This window comes from Corvus cornix, chromosome 1A (assembly GCF_000738735.6).
Source record: "Corvus cornix cornix isolate S_Up_H32 chromosome 1A, ASM73873v5, whole genome shotgun sequence".
In the NCBI taxonomy this organism is placed as follows: domain Eukaryota; kingdom Metazoa; phylum Chordata; class Aves; order Passeriformes; family Corvidae; genus Corvus; species Corvus cornix.
In genome coordinates this window covers 33,157,213-33,180,755 of record NC_047057.1, presented here as the reverse complement: position 1 = coordinate 33,180,755, position 23,543 = coordinate 33,157,213, and the positions used below count along the sequence as shown (strand labels likewise).

At 41.0% G+C, this 23,543-nt stretch overlaps 1 protein-coding gene across 5 annotated transcripts in view; it reads right to left on the bottom strand.

The window, feature by feature from the left end:
- The window catches only part of MSRB3 (methionine sulfoxide reductase B3), an 81,648-nt gene that overhangs the window by 3,590 nt on the left and 54,515 nt on the right, over positions 1–23,543 (bottom strand). For all 5 annotated transcript variants that reach the window (XM_039570184.1, XM_039570188.1, XM_039570187.1 and 2 more), the window contains one exon: positions 4,138–4,235. In XM_039570184.1, the coding sequence (XP_039426118.1) occupies positions 4,138–4,235 (98 nt within the window). The remainder of the gene's footprint in view (positions 1–4,137; positions 4,236–23,543) is intronic.

Below are 23,543 nucleotides of genomic sequence, written 5' to 3'. Positions count from 1 at the left end.
TTGCAGTGCTACTCAGGATGAACACTACTCATCCCGTACGTAGGAAATGTAACAGTCCTTTGCTTTACAAGGACTGCTTTACAAGTACAATATTTTGAAGAAGCTAACCCTGCTGATCCTTATTCAAAAATTAGGATTACTATCATTGCCCATTACAGATGACAATTAATCTGGATAATAAGAACTTCTTGTAATTAGTCACTTAAATTCCACAGGTTACTTTTTACAGCCTGCCATGAGAAATAAAAAAATAAAACCTTGCACTGGAGAAATATTTATCTTGAACAGGGAAGTCATGCTGCTTTACCAAAGAGTCTCGGCCTTTCAAGTCAATAGCTGATCTCAGTGAGAGCTGGAATGATGTAATTGAGATCACAGACCTGCTCGTGGGCTCACAGTCAGACAGCAAAAATTAAAGACTGCAAATTATTCTTAACATTTAATTAATTCATAGTATTTCAAATACTTAGAGGCAACAGCGATTATTCCAAACTCTGAATGAATTAGTGATGGCAAATCTCTACCCTGTGGTTAATGTGTTGCTAATGTTCTCCTGCTGTTATGGCCTTTAATTCACCAAAGCAGCAGGAAAGGTGTCTGTAGAAGCAGGCAAAGTCTTGCCTCCAGGTTAAACTCCCTCAACAGACTGAAAGGCTGGGGGAGGCTCTCACACCAGCTAGGTGGGACAGACTTCTCATTTAATGACAGGTGAAACAATAATCTTCACTGCCTCCAGGAGCAGGGCAGGTAGAAACTTCAGTGTTCCCACCTGTTAGTTGCACCCATGCAGACGCATCCCATGGCAGACTCCCTGCTCCTGAAGAAGTGTCACTGAGACAGCCATGGCAGTCCACCAAGGATCCCAATAACAACTGAGGGCTTCTAGACCATGGTATCAACAGGATGAGCTCCCACAGGAAATGGAAAATGGCATCCATGACTGGGTTAAGCAGCAGCTGCTCAGCTTTGTAAGGAAGTAAGATAAAATATGGGAAATAAGCAGAAGGAAAAGGAAGTTGAATGGGACCTAGAGAAAACTAAGCTTCGAGTCTTCTTCCTGAAAGACTGCTGTCTTGCCACCCTTTCCTCCATTATCCACTGGTTATTCTTTTTATCATTTTCCTTTATAGTGAAGGTCTTTTTTAGGTTAGTATGCACAGAAAACCTGAGCTGTTTCTGAAAGTGGGGTATCTAAAAATGAAGCATTTCACCTGGCTATAACCATACCTTTGGGGGGAAAAAAAGTTTAAAAGTAAGTGTCCCAGAGAGAGTATTTTTCTAAATGCTCAGCATCCTAATTAAATCATCTCATCTCAACTAAGAGTGCTTCAAAACCTCCTGGCTGGAAGTGTTAAACAGATCTTTTCCAGACTAACATTTAACAAAAGATAAATCATTCCCTCTCTACTGGACAGAAACAGAACAAGAGAAACTGCAGAGAGAGATGGTCTGTAGAAGTAATATATTCATACACAGACTACAAAGACAATCTATCAAAAAGGCTTTCCTCACAAAACCTGAGAAGCTGTGTGAGAGTCCAAGGTAGTCTCATTACACCTTTTTGTGATGTCAGAATCACAGCAGGATTGAATTACTGGAAAATTTGTTACCTTTTGAGATTACCCCTCACCAAAAATTTATGTGGCGATTCTCTGTATAGAGGACTCTATAACTCACCTGCCCTAAACAGAAATGCAATTCAGTCCTTTGTATCACAGTATAAGAAACCTGACACTCGTCTGAGATTACAAAGGATGAATTGACTTTACTGTCCTCCCCACACATAATAGGTGCTGACCATTTTTCTAAGACATATATACATGCCTGAAGACACTCTGAAAAAGAAACAATTATCTGTTGCGGCCTTGCACATAAATATATTGTGCAGAATACACTGGGACAGTGAAATGGTTAAAGCATTCCAAGTATGTGCTCAGGAGCAGGAAACGGGTGGTCACTGCTAACTGTCAGTATGCTTGGATCTCCCAAGCCTCCTGGTTCTAATATGCTGCTGGGAGGCATGGAAAGCAGCTTGCAGTCAGTTGCTGTAGTCAAGAGTCCAAGTTATTGGTGTGCAAACACTACTCCTGTGACTACGGAATTTTATTCATTTCTACAGGTACAGATAGTAGCTAGAGAGACCACAGGGAAAGGGACTCTTTAACAGGACAGAGGAAAAAAAGAGATGCAGCCAGTTTTATAGTATTCCTTAACTGCATTTGTATTAACTTCTACCTGTCACTAATCACTGACCTTTTAAATACATCTAGGGTGATGCGTTTCCAAAAAACTGTGGAAGTTATTTCTAGGATAATCCCATGGATGAATTTGATTAATATTACAGTGGTTTTTCCCATGTGTTTGCTTTCTATAATGAAGAACATTTAAAAATATTTTTTTATTCTCTCAGACAAGTGGGAAGGACTTTTAAAGAAAAATCAACTACTTTTTCATCTGCAAAGGATTAATAAGGTTTTGGGTGTGGGAGTTGGTATTTCCCTTCAGTTCTATCAAGGTCTGTCATATCAATACCACTGCTTTGCAGGTTGCAGTAAAACTGCATTCTTTTGCAGCTGCATGTATGATTCACGCTCCTAGGGCAGCTACACAATGCAGCAGTATTAGCTGTGCTGAGCACTGGCTGCAAAGATGCTCACCACTCCTCAAGCTGTTTACCTGTGTGACTTGATCATCTGTGAGGTTACTGCCCCAGGAAGCTGGAATAGCTGGTAGGAAGTTGCTATTGGATTACACAGCAACCTTGATCATATTTTTTCCTTCAGATTTTAGTTTTGCTTTGATTATATGGCATCTGCATGTGACTGCTGCTAATATTGCTGGTCTCAGGTCTGCTAACACTATTTTGTTTGGCTACAGGTAAACGACATTCCCAGATTCCTTGGCCTGACCACAGGCCTCCTTGGGCTTCTCAGGAGCTCTGGCCATCTCCTAAAGTGTGTCAGCAGATACAGGCTCAGCAGGTTGGCAGTAAGCAGATTTGAGCACTATTCAGGCCTACTAAGCAGAGCTGAAGAGACTAAACTGCATTTTTGATTACGCCAGTAACCACTGGTGAAGCACGAACTTCCCAATCTGCAGTCTCATTTATACCTTGCTAGCAAATTTAGGGAAGTGAATATTCCCACATGGAGATTCCCATGGATCTTCTAAAGCATATCATCAATGTTAAAACTTCAGAATTACGTAGTACACATGACAAACTAGCAGACATGCTAATTTGGCCATTAACATATTGGGCCAAATGCTCTACGCTGACTGAAGTTAATGGACACTCTTGAGAAGTTTCTTAACTCATTCTGAGCCTTATATATGAGGACTGACTGACTACTAAGGATGCATATTGTCAGGGATAAAAGTTACCCCCCCCAACAACACCGTCTGGAAGAACACCATATTATCACTGCCCAAATGAACCTGCTGCTTCTCTCAGGAGGAGTTTGAGCATGTGGAGCTAGAAGACTGCAAGCTGCTGGGTACAGCTGCTGAATACCAATGCAGCAGCTTCTCCCTTTGCTAGGTAATGACTGTGCCATTCCCTTCACGGAAAGGAGGGGAGCACAAAGCATGAGAGAAAGTAGAACAAGACAGATAACGGAAATTTTGGGCATGTTTTGAATGTCTACTGACTTCATTATTACAGCAGATGGGATTGTTTGAGGCAGCCATTAGGACTGCGCTGGGAATGAGCGTTGGGAATGAGTTAGCATGGATGCACAGTAATGTAGAGTGATGGAATCAGCACACCGACAGTCGCTCCACTGCTTTCGACTTCTCTCAACTGCTCACGTGTGGAGTCAGTCGGACAGGCTCAGGCTCAGGAGCTCCTTTGAAGAGACCCTCTCCAGGAAGACTATTTTTGTAAACTCAGCACCGAGTCCAACCATTTACATCTGCTCTGTTAAATCTCACATGAGACAACAATGTGCATTCCAACGATCCCTTTGTGCCTTCAGCTTGTTCCACCCAGCTTTTATACCTACAACCCATTGTGCTCTCTCACAATGATTACTATTTAATAGAACTGAAAGGTTTGCAAATCTCAAGGAAAGCACAGCACGCTGTAATGGTTTTTGCAGCCTTTGCCATTGGAATGGTCTGTGTGTGCTGCAAACTAACCTGACTGCAGGATATTTCAATCCGATGCATCCCATAGGAGAAATCATCGTTGAAAGTAATTGCATCGGGACTGATCACATCATAAAAGGAAGGCCAACCTGGAAAAGAGGAACAAGATAGGTAAAAAAAGAGGGTGTCTTTGTGGCAGATAGCATTGCAGAAAGCAGGACAGAATCACACTTTGAAAAATGTTTCTCTCACTCCAGAGCATGGAAATAACGAAATGGAGATTTTTTATTCCAAATCACTTAGGTACTTTGGTACTTCCCCCTCAAATACAAAGTTGTTTACAGAAAAGAAGTAATGTTGCCACTAGCTGCCCAACTTCCATCTCCACAGGGATTCCTGCACTCCACCACAAGTAGCAATAGCAGTTTAGCTCAGGGACAAAGGTCCCAGGTAAGCCAATTCAGCTTTAACTACCAGTTAAAAAAACCCACAGATTCTACCCTGAAGACAAACAGCAAGGCTTTATGGAACACAAACGCTTCTGCTTTTGCAATATAAAGGTACTTAAAAAAAAGAGTTCTGAAATTGCAGTTTGGAGCCCCAAAACATGCCTTAACCTTTGCCTTCAGCAAGGCAAGCCCCAAAAGGATGTGGGCAGATACACATTAGAGGCAGTGAGATGATTATTATTGTGTCTCATGTCAAAACAGTAACGAGTGCTTCAGATCAGACATGGACAGGTGGAATCATAACTATGCCTATATTAGACACTAGTGGATGATCTGCATGTGGTCTGCATGCAGGATAAAACAACTGCACTCACTAATGCACATGTTCAATGCAGCTGATAGCTGAGCACTGAGCTGCATGACCTGACACCAGATGATGATGAGCTGTGTACCTGACCTACCAGTAATGGCCACTTACCAAAATAATGACCTTCCACCCTTTAACTATTCCATGCTAACTCTCCCCCTCTCCACAACACAGGTAAACAACAAGGCAGGTCTATTTGGTGACCCAGAAGATATCTAATACTCAGTAACTTTTCAGCCACTCCACAAAAGCCGTCATAATGCTCCATTTCCTGAAGCAGGGTTCCCACATAAGCACCTGACAGGCTTTAAGGTCATGTCAGCATCTACCAGTGCCCATCTGAAATCTCACCAGCTATCTGTCCTTCTCATTCAGTCTCTTGCCAAATATAACACGTGCGGGCAGCTCTTGCTCTCTCCCTGTATTACACATATGCCCAAGAACAGAAAATTTCCTAGTTTCTTCTCCTAATATCTGTTAAGCTTTTGCTACTGATGATTTCATAAAATGACTTGCAATAAGCTATTAAGAAACACAGCAGCAGCTGTGAATCACTGCATGCAGATGAATAAAGAATACATACAGCTTTCCATAAGAAAAGTGAGTAAAATTTTCTGTACAGTAAAAAGAGATGCGGAAGCTATCAACATTTCTGAATGCGGATAGAGAAAATGTGTAAACTGGAAAAAGATCCATACATCTTCAGTTGTATCTTAGATTATTAAATATGGAAGAACATTTATTAGGATATAAGCATAACCAACATACTCTTTTAAACAAAGAAATGCTCAGAAATGTGTTTCTCCTCCTTTTCGGAACACACATACAGTAGCACTTCTAAGCTACCTGAAGGCATTGCAAGCCACAAGTCCTAAGCTCCCAAGGTGCCTACTACTACCACAAGTGTTTCCACGCCAGAACTCATTGCAGAAATAAGAAGAGTCATCCCCCTCTCTCCAATTATTACAAATGAAAGAGTTACAGACAGCAGGCAGACTGAGGAGCAAGAACCCTGAACAGGGAAAACATCCCACAAGGCAGGAACTCAAAACAATGCAGCAATGATAACTGTAAAAAAAACAATTTATAAATTCTTCCCCTCATGCAAAATGTTGCTGTCAAACAACTACCTTCACAAACAGAAAAGGAGTAAGCATATGACAAGTTTTGTAAAAAGGGTTATCGTGTTGACAGAAAAATTTATGTCTTCTAATTGGTGGCTCCTTTCCAACACCATTTGTCATCTTCTTAGCTGAGCCTCTGTCTAATGAAAATTGAGGTCTTACATAGAGCTAGTCAGAATATTTTTAATGAAGCCTTTTTTTGTTTTTTTAATAATTTTGCAAAGCAGACATACCAGTTTGCCCTTGTGTGATGGCAGAGGAGTTTCAAAGAGAGAGCTCTTTGGAACAACCAACTATGTGATCATGTGAAAGCCTTTAGAGAAGGCAAACTTCAGGGCTGCAGAAATTCTCAAAGAAAACCATGCCTCCTTCATTATAGCAATAAGGGGGAAGCTTCAAAGACTGCAACACAGAGATTGAAGCAATCTGTGTCTTGCTGAGAAAATTATCTTGTGAGAAGAGTTTGAAGGAGATGTGTTTATGTCAGCTTTGACATTAAGAAAGACCATCCATCCCTCTTTCTCTGGACTTCTCCTTTTGGTCTTCCCATTCACCAGAGAAAAATTATTTGCTTTGGATGCACTCCACGCACTTTTGAAAAATGAAGTAATCTGAAAGCTATATAAACAGGCAAGCTTCTCCTAAAGTAGTCTTTGTACCCAACTGGAGTGGCTTCAGATTAGACTGTCAGTTCATGCTACATGTGTTCCAAAGGTTCCACCACTGTCACATATGGTCCCCAAGAGAAGGAGTAGGAAACAGACCTCCACAGTGTGTACTTTTAACTCCCTGCCAAGCCATCTCATTGTGAGTAACATGGCAGGCCAGGCACCAGCACTCCCAAGACAAACCACTAACTCTGTGAGGGTTAACTGAAAACTGAGAAAACCTTGGAACAGAAAAGGTCCTGAAGGGCACAGTGAGACACACCGTCACTCTGTTGACCTTGAGAGGAAGATGAGTGAATTGCTCATTGAGTTGATGAGCCAGACTCACCAGAAAATCAATCCTCTTTTGCGGTCTTATTTCCTCTCCTGAGCTAGTGTGGAAAACCCATCTGATAATTTGCTAAGCCTTCTCACACTAATTTGGGTACTTCAAAAGCTGCCAGGAAAAAGTTGTAGCAGGAGTAGTCTGCTTGCCTGCATATCAGGCAACTCCCAGTGGTGTGGAAAGCCAGCCATAAACTCTCTGGCTGTGTAAGTGGTAAATGACCCAGCAGTGGCCTCCACTTTGCAGGCCCCAGGCCACTTCACCTGTGTCCCTGGCTGCAGCCCCTCCACTCCTGCCCTCCTGCACTCCTGCCTCCTTCCTGCTGTAAAGCTGCAAAATGGTTGGCTACCTCTACATTTTAGGCTGGTCTTAGCTGTGCATTAAATCTTCAGCCCACCTTTGAAGGCTATCTGGCTACTTGTTAAAGGCATGTTCCTGTAGGGATAGGAGTGAAGATGACCATTTTGGATCTCTTGTGCTTCTGCTAAGCTGAGAGAAACAGTAACCCTTAGCACTGCAGAGGCTGAGCACTGGTGGAGACCCTTTGGTTCTGAGACTCAACCCTCCTTGGGTGATGGCCTTCTGACAAGTCTAGCCCACATCTGATGGGCAGCAGGAGCCAGGTTGTTGTCTTTCAAAGGAGGTAAAACATACCAGCTAGGAAGAAACAGCTTCTGGAGGAAAGGGGCAAAGGGTAATTGCAAGAGACAAGATGAGGGTGGGAGGAGTTTCCCAGATGAATGAACAACTTCAAATGACATTCACATTTTTGTGTGTGTGAACAGCAGCTAGAGTTTTGTGAATACATTTATCCTTGAATGTAAAGTTTAGTTTGAGGGGCAGTACGACACAGTAATGACCGGCAATTTTTATTGCGTTAGAGACATCTAAAATGGGTTCATTCTTAGATTCACAGCCACTTTGCACCACACTGGCAATATAAACAGGCTTTAAAATAGGAGGCCATTGTGTTTGTGTTCACTCCAACCCTTTGCATGGGAGTCAGACCACTATGTCCTAAGGGCCAGTTTCTGCTAAGTTAATAAGCAAGCCACAGAGATGAACAGTTCTTCAAATAAACAGTAATTATCATTTCTTGGATCTAAAATACACTAAATAAAGCAATGAAACTTTCTTCTGTCAAGTATTTAAGTGAAAAATGTGTGTAAACTGAATATTACTAACAGATCTTTTCTGCTCCATCCTGCATGAGTAACAGAGAGGATCTTACACTGCTGGGTGTCACACATACTGAGTCATGTCCTGTTCTTTCTCCTTCTAGGACATCCCCCAAATATTTTGTAAAAGCTGTGCAGCATTTCTAAAATTCACTCCACACACCCTCGCCAAAACGGAATCTTTTGTTTTCCATAATGGTCCCTATTCTGGCAAAGAGGAGACAGTGGTTTATGCCTCTTCATTAAAGAATGCTTTCTTTCCTGGCACTGGGCAGCAACACAGAAGGACAGGGAGGAAAAGAAATGCTGAGTTTGGTAACCAATGCTGGATGCTGCTTTTGCCACTCTGGGCAGAGGGCTTCAAATAATTCCAAAGAAGCATCTTCTTTCTACTTTCAGACCTCCTATTCCAGGTACCTGATTGAGTCTATCTTACTAATAAGCTACCCACGGCAGGCACCTATACGGGCAGCTGGTACAAGGGGGGTACCAGGACAACTGAGCTGCAAGCACACAGCAGTCCCAGAGAGCTGACAAACTGAACAGTCAAACTGAGATGCCAGAGTAGTTATAATGCCAGAGGAAGCCAGCAACAGCAAACAGTGTGCCCATAGTCTAGAGCCCATTTTGCCTTCCTGATACAGATATGAAACCCCAGCAGAAATAGATTATTTCTTTCACATTAACCTAGGAAGCTCTAAAACCCCTTATCTTGTGGGTTACTCCAGGATTCTTTCTTGGGGCAATGCTGACCTCATGCAAAAAAAAGAAAGACATTTTGTTCCCATAAGCTTTTGGAAAACAGTCCAGCTGCTGATTGATTGATCAATTTCAGAAGCATCTCAAACCTCCCTCCAGTTTTGCAAGTTTGCACACATTTTATTGTAGTTAGATCTCAAACTTCCTAGTAGATGAAAGCAAGCACTTAGACATCTAACCATTAGAAAGTGCGTCTGTAATTATTTGCAGAAGTGAAATGGCAGGTTGCTTTTGAAAATCAGCCCTGCTAGGCTATTTTTTCCCCTATTCTGAAGTAACATGGCTTTTGACATTTTTTTGAACAGCACAACTGCAATCCCAAAGCATGTAATGCTGTGACATTATTCCTGTTTCATACACCTGCCGACTGGAGACCTCCAGTTTTTCAGTACCTGTGATGTCTGTAGTTGTTTTTGATTTTAGATCCCAAGGAGATTAAATTCAACCTGCATTTTATCATTCTTTGCTGTAATTATTCCAAGCATTTACTTCAGTGAGTTATTTACAGATGGAGAAGTAGGGGGAGATGGAAGATGTTAGAACTACCAAATGGCACCAGATGGAAAGGAGGACCTTGACCTGAAAAATACCTTGTTTCTCTGATGTGCTGTATTTTTAGAATTCTGATTCCCTTTTAACCTAATGTGGATTAATGAAAACCCAAAGGCTTTTTAAGGTAGAGTCTCATCATTTATCTTCACTGAGAAGCCATGTCTGTGTAAAAACATAAAGCGTATTAGGATTAAAAAAAAGGTAATAAAGCTTGTGCTTTGAAACTGATGTAAAGCTGAAGGGCCTTCACTTTTTTCTTACTCAAAGGTTTATTGAAACAGAATCTGAAAGACACAGGCATCCACAGCTGTAGCTTCTCACATAAAAGTTTAATGTAGAACTACAAAGTGACATGTTGCTATTAAGTAGGATGCCAGTACAGATACAGGGCGCTTTTTTGGCTAGCACAGAACATCCTGCATTATTTTTCATAATATCATATTCTTACTTAAAATTATTTCACCATCAGGTAGCACTTCTTTCTGTGGAGGTTCATGTAATTTACCCAAATGTAGCTAGAAACAGAATCAGGCACTGAAGCATTCTTGTTCACCAGCAAACAGATTGACATTAGATATGTATTCCAATGGAAAAAAAAAAAAGGCCATTCCTTTCCAGCACCATGCAGATACAAGAAGGAAAACACGGTACTATTTTTCAGCAGACTATGCCAAAAGAGCATCAGAGTGGTAGCTAGGCAGGGGTTGAAGGGAACAACACAAAGACAAAATGAAGCTTAATTTTGGAAGAAAAAGTAAAGAGAGAGCTTCTCTCTAACACTACCTGTCTTTAACAGAAAAGTTGGGCTATTGCAGTAGGCAAATACCATACTAACAGAATAGTGTGGGAAGGGAATTTTTCAAAACAACTAAATAATAGCAGCTTTTATGAGACAATCGTCACCTGTTTTTTCCTTTAAGTTTCTCACTTGGGAAATAAAAAAACGTGAAAGCCATGAATAAAGGTGGTATTTGTTTTCTTCCTTTATAGCACTCTGAGCATCCAAACAACCTACCATAAAACAGCATATGCAATCCAGATTTATTTCTTTGTTAGTGGGAGGAGGTTATATTTGTTTAAAATGATTGTTAAGGGACATCTGAAACTTAGCATCTACAATTTCATTTGACATCTGAATTTTTCAGAACAAGAGTGCCCCTGATGTCTCTTGAGCAATAAAAGCATGGGGCCTACTCTCCTTAGCAATTAATAACTGTATCACAATACTGCTCTTGCCCTCACTGCTTCCTTTGTGCTTTCACTGTGATCTAAAATACTGATAAATACAAGCTGGTTCTTTTAGAGCCTTCCTCTGTAATATTCAGCATCTTGAATGTACAAGCTGCTGCTAAAATCTACAGGTAGGCAGGAGCTGGGATCTTCCTCCTGTCTGCTTACAAAGATTGAGTTACTAATGGTTTCTTTCTTGGTTCAGGTTCAACAAAACTACTGAACCTAACTCACTTCCTCCCAAAGGACAGGTTTCTCCCCTCATGTGAACAGTGTCTCTTGTTACTTTAAATCATGGCTAATGTTTTTAAAAATATATCTTACACATAAGTCAGCTGTAGATCTTCAGCATCAAAGGAGCCAAACAGAACTGCATGAAGCAGTGTAACCTTAAGCTATAATTTTAAAATGCCATCAAGAAATCTCTCAAATAGTTTTTAAAATTTACTGTTGACCTAATAACCTCAGTCCAAAGCATTCAACTTTGAATAGTTGTTTTTGTTTTCCCTCCAAAAGCACAATTGGTAAAACAAATGTATATATTGCAAAATATCTTGAAATTGGTATACCCATGAGTTATCTGTGCAACTCACTAAAATAGCTAAAGATTTCATATAGGATGAGTAAATCAGGATAGCTATAGAGCTGGCTGGCCTTACAATGGAAGTGATTTAATAAAATTGGAATCCTAATGCAGTATGTTCACAGAGAAAGTAAAAAAACCACAGAAAATGCAACCTTGTAATAATCAACATCTGGCACTGAAATGAACAGCAGTCACAGATGAAGTACATATGAAATCGAAAAAATTTTCATGGGGTCTTTCGAGTAACCCTCAAATTGTTTGTTGAAATATTTTCCTTTTAGTATTGTTATGCATGTCTGGAAAATAAAGTTTGTAAAGTACAGCCAGAACTCAGCTGCACACTTAAACTGAAACTACAGAGGTGACTGAATTAATTTTAATTCCAAAAAAACCCCAAAGCCTGTACTGTCTTCCTTTTGGAGATATATTCCTTCTATGAACCTCCTTCTATAATGCCTCCAGTACTGAGTGCTGTAGCAGACAAGCACTCTCCTCATTTCAGCTGGACAAATAGGTTCTCATCTCAGCTGTAAAGTTCTGAAACAAGGGAAAGAGTTACTACACTGACTAAAACAAACAAAACCCCCCAAAACAACAACAAAAAAAGAAAAGACAAAGACTCCCTTTCTTCTGTTTACTTTACTAAAGGAGATATCTAGGTGAGGGAACTTGGTCACAACTGAAAATGGACGTAATTTTCTTGGCCATGAAGGAAAGCTTTTGTCAGGCAAAAACTGGGGCAGTTAGCTGATGGCAATGTCTGCCAAAGGTTGACAGAATAGAGCACTGAAAGCAGGGTGAAGACAGAGCTTCAAATCACCAGGTCTGTAAGGGCCATTTGGCCACAGGACAAGACTCTGCAGGAGGAGAATATGGAGAGAGGTGGAGTACGGCTCCTTCCCATGCCACTGTGGAGAGCAAAACCCTCCTCTTTGCCTACTATTACAGCTTATTCACATAGTCCTTAAGACTGACACATTTCTAGACCAGGATTTTTATCACACTGCAGGAGTATCTCACCATGAACTACATGCTCATCAAGCCCTGCAAGGAACATAGCCTTGAAGCCCTGCTTCTCATGGGGAGTGCAAGATCTACTCTCTGCAGATTTATGCAGATGTCTGAGGTACTTCTGCCACCCTAGGCCTCAGGGTAACTTTACATTACCCTCTGCCTAAGACTGGCTCTGCAACATACAGTTGAACACTATGCTGCATGCATAAAAGAATGCAAAAGCTACAGGCACTACATAAAATCCTAAAAGAAGAAAAGAAATCAATGATTTGCAAGGTTAGATTTTTTTTAGGTTTTTTTTTGCTGTTGGTTTGGGGGGAGGTTTAAATCTTTTTAACAACCTCTTATGAAAACAAAAAGATGTAGGTAATAATGCTTACTAGAAAATAAAGACCTTTCTTCACAGAAAACCCTGACAAAACCAGCATACATGTGCACACACACTCACACACACTTCTTTTAAGTTTTCTGTAGAAAACTTTGAAAACTTGAAAAACCTGTAAGTATTGAAATGGAAAAGTTAATATTTCTGATTGTAACGTTCACCTTTTGTTTTCTGTTACAGTTTCTAAAGCAAAGCATGCCCTTTCTCCTAAACACCATGTTTTCTTTCAAGGTTTTCAACGGAAACCGCTTCACAGCCATACTATGTCATTAGTAACACAGTCCATGGAAAGAAACAGCAAAGTAGTTAAAGTCAATCTCATGAGGAGATGTTCTCCTTTAATGCTTTGCCGGGGGAAGCCCAGCTTGCCTCCTGAATATCCTAAAGACTGAGCAAACATTAACATGAATATGGCTGCTGCACAGGTCAGCTCAGCACAGGTCTCTTATTCACTTCTGCGCCTGTGCTATTCCTTTCATGACTGCATCTTTTATGTCTCCTTTTTCTTCTGCATTAGCCTCCTACTATATTTTTTACTCAAATAAATAATTTAAACAAAACAAAAGTGCCATACACGAAGTGTTCAAGACATGAAAGCCATTTCCAAGGTAAGCTATGAGCATTTGTAATTACACACAGTGCAAATGTGCACAGTGGAAATCAGTTATACTCACTACATATTTTTGCAGACAAATAATACTGGTTTATAAACATTCAACTCACTTCAGGGTCTTGCTTTCTTTTATGCTACTCAAGGTAAAGAAATATGTATAAAGGAGCAATTTGCTTGGAAAAGAAACCTGTTGCAATAAACGAGAGGAGACATAAAAGATATAGAGTATAAGCAAAAGGAAATGGGCCCATATATAGGGGAAAACTGGAGAGGCAAGATGCTAAGGAGTGGACATGCAGCATAGTGCCTCTCATTGAGGCATTCAAGTTAATTCAAAGAAAACTCTGTACTCATGCGGATTTGCCTCCATTACATGGTACTTTCCACAACACTAGGCTAACTGATGTAGCTGCTATTCACCACATCAGCTATGGATCCTCTTTGGATACTCTTGTCTAACGCTGATGGCTGCTCAGTATTTGTGTTTCCCTGGGCTTCCTCCTCTGAGCCACGCTGATGTCCGAGTCCCCAGCGGAGCCCGGGACGCGCACCCTCCCCGCCTGTGTCCCTGAGCGCTGCCCCTTCCCCCAGCCGCCGGAAGGCCACCGGGGTTGGGACAGGCACGGCGAGGGGAGAAGCTCCGGCCGCGGCGGAGGCCCGGCCCGGGCGGGGGCTGCGGGAGGCGGCCGCCCCCGGCCCGCCCGGCCGCTTCTCAGCGGCGGCTGCCACCTCCGGGCGGGGGGAGCCCGGCAGGCCCGGCACAGCGCATGGCCTTGTTCTTGTCTCCACCTGCCGATTCCATAAGCGAAAGTACCCGGGGGAAGCAGCCTCACGGCTTGACAGACAGACAGATAGACATGGGTCGGTGGTCATACAGCCATGTTTCAGGGCTGTTCCTGCGCAGTCAAACACCGTGACCCAGGCGAGGAGACAAGACACTGACACCGTAAGGGGTGACCAGCTTATTTTCCACTTCTCCCCCTCAGACTTTGGAAGAAAGGCAGGTTGGCGTTCCGCCGCCTGTTTCCTCCTCGTCAAAGCCCTTCATAGGTATCGCCGAACCCCGGTGACCCAGAGCGCAGAAGGGCCGTCGTTCCGCGCCGAGAGGGCAGCGCAGGCAGGCAAGCCCCTGTGCAAGCAGCCGACGTGGCACTACAATCACTCGGTACATTTCTGGAGCTCACATGTCAAAAAGCATCACCTTCAATTCACTGAACCCTTCAAAAGAAGCACACACTAGGGCTCCGGCCTAACCTGGCTCTCACCCTCCTCAGAAAGGACTGAAAAAAAGAGAGGGAAGGTATATACAAAGGCATTTCTCATCAACTGCTAAATGGCCCGATATACCCGTAACCTCAGCTTTTGCTTTATAGCAGGAGAGTGATGAAAACCTGATGGGACAACATGCAGGCTGCACTTTGAGCCACCGGGGTGCATTTTTGGAATTAGACAAATACTCTGAAGTGGACACCTGGGAAGGGCGTGGGCAGCAAGGGGAAATACTGTCAGGAAAGGAAGTTTAAAAATATTAATAAACATTTCTGACTACAATTTTAAGACGTGAAGTGCTGGCACGGATCAGTTTTCCTGAAAAGCAGGGATCAGGCTCAGAGCTGGCTCCTGATCTGCTGTTTGAAAACCTCAAAAGCAGAGCAATTTAGACAGCAGCTTCTTCAAGGAGTCCAGCTGAAACTACAAAGACATAAAATTCCAGTCAGACACAGGCAATTCTTGGGGCAATTCAAGAATTTTATGAGTCAGAAGATAAAAATCCCTCTGAATACCTAACTAAACTAATCTAATGAAGTAGTCACCAGGAAGGGAGTGTGATGAATCTGCATGTCAGGAAGGACAAATTTAAACAAACAGGAAATTGAACAACCTGAAGTTGTTTTCATTTTTACTCCCTGTGCCCTGCTTCTTTTATTTTTTTTTTTAGGTGCAAACTATGTTGATGGCTGCAGAAGCTGAGGAGACTTTTTCATTTTAGAGGACGTCTCAATTTAAAAGAAATTAATTACCTGTCTTCCTTTCAAAAAGGTGGTAATTTGTTTATTTGTGATTTATTATTTGCAATATTGTAGACCCTCCAGGGCCAAATGCAGTTGGCCACTGACCATTGCAAAGGAATGAAGGGAAAATCATTGATATAAAGTTTATAACCTAAGATTTAGCTTTTTACCTGGCAAGCAGAAGTGAAGCTAAATGCTTCCTATCATGTATTTTACCCATGCTAGTAACTAGAGGGTTCATTCCTAAATGATAGCTACACCTGGTCCACTTCATATTGAGGTACATGCTTAGATTTTGACATAGAAAATCTGACAGGTTTCCAGAGAGATCTTCATGCCCACAAAGGCCTAAACTTTAGGTAAATGGAATTTTAAGACCATCTGTGTGAAACAATATTGTACAGAATGTTACCTCCTCTGTGCTATGGAGCTATACATTGTCTAGACTCAAAAAAGAAGGGGTTTACAATTGAATAGTATTGCATCCCAAATGCCTTTTGTCAGGAGTGAGGAGCTTTTTCAGTTTATGACATTTTCATTAAAAATTCTCTCATTTAGGAAATGAAATGAATTTTAGCAAATTGCACTTTGCAACAATCATGTTAGAATTGCTAAAATTACAAAGATTGATACTATTCCCATGATGTTGCTTCTATACTAAAATTGAGTTTGCATTAAAACCCTTTTGTTATCTCAGGTTTGCCTCAGCTTCAAGGAAGTAAACCTACAGAGAAGCCAGAATTTTTTGCTTGATTCAGTGAGGTCTGATTTCAAATGTCTTCATTCCAGAAGAGACAAAAAGGAAAATTCTCTCTAAACAAGATTTCCTCCACAATGGGTCTTGGGTTGACTAAAATATTTCATTATACACAGAGTTCATTATATGAGAACAAAAAGACTATATTTTAATTCTGATTTTTCCCCTTCATTTTATATTTCATACTAAAAATTGGAGATAAGAAGTTGTGCTGAAATAATTTTGAGATGAAAAATGAAACCTTCTTCCTCAAAAGACAAGCCACCGGTCTCTCAGCTTCCACAGTCTGATGCTCTGCAGTAGACAGTATATTAGGCATAGGTTGAACTGACTGCAAACTGCTTTATATAAATTTAGAACACTTCTTAGTTTTCTATCTGAGCTGCCTGTGTGGATCCTCCTATTTGGGGTTGATTCTGGACTCCACTTAAAATACTAGTTGTTTACATTAAACAGACAAGAGAATGTGTGATGTATTTTAACTGTCAAAAGTGTTGTGAACAGCAACAGCTGGAAGAGGAATGTTTAATTCACTCTGTTACCCCCAAGCCTTTTAGAATCCTGTATCAGCAGCTATATCTTAGTCTTGCAGGCAAAGAAAACAGGGTATGAAGAGGTTGGTAGCACTGCAAAGCTTATTCTATGGGGGAGAAAACCAAAGGGGCATTCAAAAGCCATAATATTGCCATTATTACATCAAAATAGAGTATGACTAAATCTACAACAGTATTGATGCATCTGTCAAAGCTGTGCACGTTTTTGTGTTGAACAGTTCACATATCATGGCTTGTTTCTTTTGCTGGTTTACTCACACTTAGCTGATGCCAGAGACGTGATTCAGGTAGTGATGGGAGATACCACTTGAACTATTTGCTGTGATACTCTAAAAAAATACTCTTAAATCTTCTGGACATGGGGTCAGCAGCTTGTGTGACGCTGTGAGTAAGAATAAGGTTCTGCCCCTGCACGTTTATTCTCACAGGGCATCTCAGACACATGCTTGGGACAGTTCCCCCACCATAACTGTTGCAGCATAAGCTTGTGCTGGGACCAGTGGAGCCCAAAACAAGCATAGGAGTTGTTACTTAAGAGAGAGTAATAAAGGCCTTGCTAAGTATCAGGATCAAGTTGTTTTCAACATTTATAAAAACTTCAAATTTTCAAAAGCAGAAAAGCATCCAACCACATTTATACTGTTTTGTGTATTTCCTTGAGGAAACCTTCTAAGTAAAACAGCAAATTAGCTGCACATGGAAAAATGATCCTTCTAGTGTCTGAAAACATTTAAAGAGATGCAGGAGCTTGTGCAAGCTGCTGTAGTGCAGGTTTTCCTGGTTTTTCAGGCCTGACTTCTTGAATGTGGTTTGGGGTCTTTTTTTTTGTTTGTTTTAATGTCACATTTACAGAATGGATTTGGCACGCTCGGGAAAGGAGCACTGCTTTTGTTCATCCTATCACTCTTTCGCTTGTCCAATTGCCACGGCTGTATTAGTAGGAAAAATAGACCTAACGAGGTGTAAAATAATGCTCTACATTCAAAACCAGCGCTGTAGCTCATTTCAGTTTAATATTTACTCCAAAAGTAAACTCTGCTGAAACCTTGCATAAATAGAGCCAAATGAGTTTGCAAGGTATTCTAAACTTACCAAAGCGAAGTCGATTAACACCTCATACACACAATTGTTTATTTGGTTCCCTACTACCAAAACTTCTGCCAAGAGAACGCTGGCATGAAGCAAGAGAGGAGATACATGTAGGGCAGGCTTGACTGGAACAAAACAGCAGTTAGACAGCAGAAACATCATCCACACCAAGGCAGTAAGCAAGAATAGCTAAGCTGAAAAAGTAGCTGGAGGTAGAGATTTTAATGATATTTTAATTTGATTTAATGCTTTTTACACCCTGTGTGTAGCACTTCTCATTGTCAGCCCTTCCACTTTGTTTCTTCTATTCATTAGCTTTTTCTTACACTACTTTCCTTTTTCGCTTTAAAAGGCAGCAAACTGGGTGTTTGAGCTTCCTTTCAGGCAGTGTGTGCTCGGGAATGTGAAGTCAAGGAACTGTAGCCTTGATTTGCCCTTCGAAGGAGCTGTACAGAGACTTTGTTTAGGTTTGAGAGATGAGTTTGTGGTTCCTTCTTAAAGGAAAGTTGTACAAACACTCCCACCAGAGAAGGCAAAATACAAAATCTTGACAAGGGCTCAGTAGGAAATCTTCCATTAAAAAATCCTGATTTTTAAACAAAAGGAACATGAAATGCTTACTTGCTGGAAGCAAACTTTATCATAGGGATGTCTTTCACCAAAGACACACTCAACGCAGAACAGTCAGTAACCTGCTACTCGGGAGGTCCCATGGAGATACATGGGAGGCTTGTGTTCTAAACAACTTCAAATATTCTCTATCCAAAGTGCAGAAGCTTTACAGGGCAGACTTAGGAGAAGGCATCATAAGATGGCTGAAACAATCCATCAGCTTCTTGCCCTTCTCTTTCCCCTGCCCTCAGTTGTCTTAGTCCTGCTGCTTCCTCACTGTTTACCAGCTCAGGTATTTATCCATTTGTGGAGAGAAAGTTTAATTCACTGAACCAGAAGAAAATTATTCAACTTTTTTTCTGAGCTAACAAGCTCAGTCAGTTAACTAAGAGGTTAAACAAGTACTGGAGGCAACACAAGGTGGAAGGTGAGAATACAGCGCAAGGAGTGCAAGGATGACTTACTGTGATATCCCTGACTGATAAAAACTCTACTGTTAGAATAAACTAAACCTCTGAACTCAGCTTTGGCACTACATCTGTGCACTAGTATCACAGAAACATGATGATAAGCTGCCCACGTAAACAACAGATTTGACTAAAAGGCTGCTTGAGGTCAGTGCCTTTATAATTCAAATAAGCCTGCAATCCTTCAGTTCCAAAGATCTCCCCTGTCTCAGCATTACAAAAGGCAAAGTATGTGAATTAAGAATTTAAATTACCTGGGCTATGTCTTTTCACAGCAAGCAGGTAGCAAAGGATGGACTTTTCTGGAAAGGGACTGAAATACACTGTACTTTTCATTTCCCGAGCATGCTGTGAGCACTTAAAAAAACAGGTAAGAGAAACTCAAAAGCTACAGTATGTCAGTTCCCAACCCTATTTTAGGTATAACAAAGTCTAACCTTTGACACCAAGCTACTCCAGTACTGATCCAACCCTATTCAACAAACTCAGACTTTTTTTTAAATACTGCATAACACCCCACAAGTACAACCTCTGTTTACTTAAGTTCTGAGTGGTCAAAGCGGATTTAGCAGCATCGCAACAATGGAAGTTGCAGGGACAGGGAAGGACTGGAATGCCAGAGGTTGCTGGGTCTTCCCTCTGTACCTTTCAAATGTTCATGAGATTGCAACCAAAATAACACATTTTGGCTGCAGAGCACTCTTAGCCTTAGAAAAAAGTATCTGCTTTCAGTTGCACAAAAGGGACTGTTCTAAGCCCAAACCTCCACTGAAATGTAAAGGGTGTCTAGTAGCCTGACTGGTTTGCAGTTGCACCAAAACTTTTTTATGCGCTCTGTAACTTCTTCCCAGCTCCCCAGGAAACTGAGGCGTACCCATGGTTTTAAATGCTCATGCTGTAATTGTATCACTTCAGGTGTTCTCAATGGGATTCTTTCCTGTAAAGCAACTAAAGAGGTAAAATACTGTCCAAATCTCTGCAGGAAGAGAACGGAGCCAACAGTACTGTCAAGTGGCTGACAAATGACTTGGTTCCCATGCCACAGGCAACAGCCCATAAAGCAGCTCACTGAAAACCCAAACAAGCCTTGCAGCTTCCAGCGTGTGGTGGTTTTAGCATCAACCCACCACACGGCATTAGAGCAAGAACTAGAAGACCTGAGGACCTCTGACCCACATTCCAAAACGGACCTTACACATGTGCTTTCCTCCCTTGCAGGCAGCTTAATGACCTGTACAGGTCGTATCTGACATCAGCTTCAGAGCCTCACCTTCACCCTGATTAAAACTTTCTGGCATGAAACATGATGGTGCTTCATTTGCACAAGGCACCATCCCACTGGTGTATTTTTGAGGGAGGAGGTGGAGTGGGGAGGAGGCAGAAGCCACAGTAGCAAAACTTCCAATGTTCAACCTTTATTTTTCAGTGTTCAGCACTACTATCACTAGGTATAATATTTGTTTCACACTGCTACTCTAACATGTTTTTTAATCTACACCCTAAGAAGTGTTACGTCTAAAATACTTGCGAAACTGAATTGTTTTCAAGAAAGGCCTGTAACAAAGTGATCACCCTTTGGAGAGCTGTTTGTGCAATGACTGATCATCTCTATTGTTAGCATTCCCAGGGGTCACAGAGGGGTTTAGCTGCATTGTACCAGGGCAGAACCCAAAAGAAAGGCTGTCACAGCCGGATGATTGTGCAATCTAGGAAACCAACCAGTGGGCGCAAGCTATTAGGCATCCAATTAAATGGGGCCTGAGTTTTAAGTTGATGGCAAGTTTGGGAATTTGGTTTTAGTTTCTTTCTACATAATAATAGTGCCTTAAACCAGAGTCTCTAGGTGTCTAGAAAACTTTATGAAAAATTCTTAAATTTTGTAAAAAATTTTGACTGAAAAAATTGGAGAAATTAGATAAAATCAAACAGCTCAACTGTTTTCCACTCTTCATTTTGCAAGCATATAGTGCAAGTCTTTGTTTGAATTGTTTCCTTTCCAATATCAACATATGTTAAAAAATCTGAGGGGTACATACCCTGCCCCAGTTCAATACATAGAAAAAACCCAAAATTTTTTCCTTCAGCTTGCCAACTTAAAACAAACTTGCCTGGATACACAAGTCCCCAACCTTGTTTGCATATACAAGTTTAGTCCCCAAATAAAAAATCTCACAGTTCTAGCTCTGGCTGCCCTACCCTCTGGGACTAACCTTTGCATTCTCTGTTTGAACATTTTACCTCTTTCTACAGGAAGAACATATAGCAAAGACTTTGCATCCATCCAAATATGTAAACTGCATGAGCAGGATGAGCAATAATTTTATATGTAGCTTTGTACTAGCATATTTTTCCACTCTCCCTGTGTTTAACAATCTACTTTCCTGTGCTCATTCCATGTGGCTATTTTTCTTATTTTTTTCTTTACTGATCTTTAATAGAGCATTTAAATATTTGCATAGGCTTCATTAAGTATCAGATTGTTTCCTGAGAGGGTAACATTCTTCACTCTTGCTTTGAATGTTTTTTAAATACCTCCTATCACTGCTGTAACTCTAATTCCCTATCATTCATTAATTTTAAAACAGACCTGCACAAATAAACCATATCATTGAACTAATGAGATATGGGTGGTAAGTTTCTCTAAATACAGCCTGAATTAAAGGTAGAATGTCTGCATAACTTAGATAATCTTATTCTTTACATTGCAGTGAAGATGACACTGCATGCCCTTCATCTATTAATCTTCATGGATTCAATGAAAACTCTGCCTTATTCTTCCAGCTTCTTTAACGGAGCACCTTTGCGTTATTAAATTTGAAGTAACATAGTCCCATCCAAATGTTAAAGTAGTACTGCGGGCTGTAATACATTTGATTACTTAGGCATTTTAATATTACTGTCCATCTCCAGGGGTTTAACCCTGGCACTGGGCAAGACAGTTTATGAAAACAAAAAAAAAACTTGCAGGAACTATCGGCAGAGGAGTGAAAGAGATATACTGTTAGTCCTTGTACAAATTTTGAGAAACTCATTAAAGCTCAATCATTTTGTGGATAAGTAGAAACATTCTCAGAGGCAAAGTGCCAGGAGAAATCTCATGAGTTTCAGCTTCTGAAGTTTCCCAATAACCCTTTTTGCTGTGGGAAGGAGGGTAGAGGGTGCAGGGATGAACAGAGTCTCTGTATGGTCCATCCCTGTCTTGATCATCTAAAGGCCATGGGCATTCAGATGAAGGTCTGTGTCCTCACTCCCACCCAAATAGTCAAGTTGCCTTGCCACTCTGGGTGCCACACTAACAGGCACCCAAGTAAATGATGACATAGGTCCCAAACTTGGACTTGTGTATAGTCTTCACAGGAGGTGGGGAGGTGGTCAGGTACCCTCTCCCTCCTCCCACAAATAGGAGCCTGGGAAGGGGCATGTCCCACCAGGCACTCTTAACTGGTGTGTTACACATCCTGGCCATGAGTACATCCTTTGGGAAGAGACCTTCCTGGTGCAAGAAAGCAAGGGGAACGCGGAAACTTACGTTAATGTATCGTTAAATAAATTACTTTTACAGAGACTAGAGCAAGGGAGTTAAGATTACAGTTCTGCTGTGTATATTTCCTTGCTTTTTTTAGGAGAGAGGCTTACTTTTTGTATTGTCTATACTGTGATGCCTAGAATCAAAGGAGTGAAAGCAGCTGCTGGCATAGATTTCAGCATTGTGCTAATCTTCAACAGCAAAATGCTGCCTTGTTTAATTGTACTGCCACAATGGTACAGATGCAGGTACGCCTGAGATATGTTGTCATTGTGGGGCCAGGGAAGAGTCACACATGCAGATAGTAAGGAAAATAGAATGATTTAAAAAGAGTGCTCCTGTAATTCTCCTCTCCAGCAAAGCCAGTTAACAGGGTAAGTGATGACCAACATAAAGTCAGTTTGCCACAGTCTAATACTGTCATGACCTAAGGTACAGTTCTGACAGTCTTTCAATCAGGGTTTTCTTACTATACTTGAAAGCAGGGAGTGCTTTCATTCCAGTGAAACACTGTATCTTCCTCTCTTGTGTTTTAGAGTTGTTTCAAGAACCCTAATGCTCTCAGCACAGTGCTTTATGCAGCAGATTTTTTTATTCACAAGTACATTTTTTTGTCACTCTTCAACCTAAATATGTCTTAATTGGTTTCCAGATATACTGTTGGTTCTGAGAGTTGACATTTCAAATCCCACTCCTCTTTGATTCAATATTCCTGGGACTCCACTTAAATCCCTCCTAGTGTGTGTGATGGGGAAAAAAAATCACTGACTGAAGGGGAGATAATAGTATGGAAGTGAGTATATGACTACTTTCAAAATCCATAAATCTTAAGGTAAACACTTTTTAAATGAGAATATAAACAAGGGAATTCTGTTCTCATGACCACCTCCTTGAAAAGTAAGAGGCAGAAACAGAATGCTTCTGCTTTTAAATGTTAATGCTTCAAGAATATACCCTTCAATTTTCATATCCGCATTTATTGTGTCAGCCTTCCTTGACTTGGTTAGAGCAGTCAACAGAATAAAAGACTTTGACTTTCTAAAATTTTCTCAATAGTGACTTAAGATCAGCAAAATTTCTTCGTACCAAGCTTTTCAAAAATTTCACATGCTTTCTGAAACATGCCAAAGACCAGTTTAATATTTGGGCCCTGACTGAAGCTAAATTCAATACAATACAATATTTTTGAT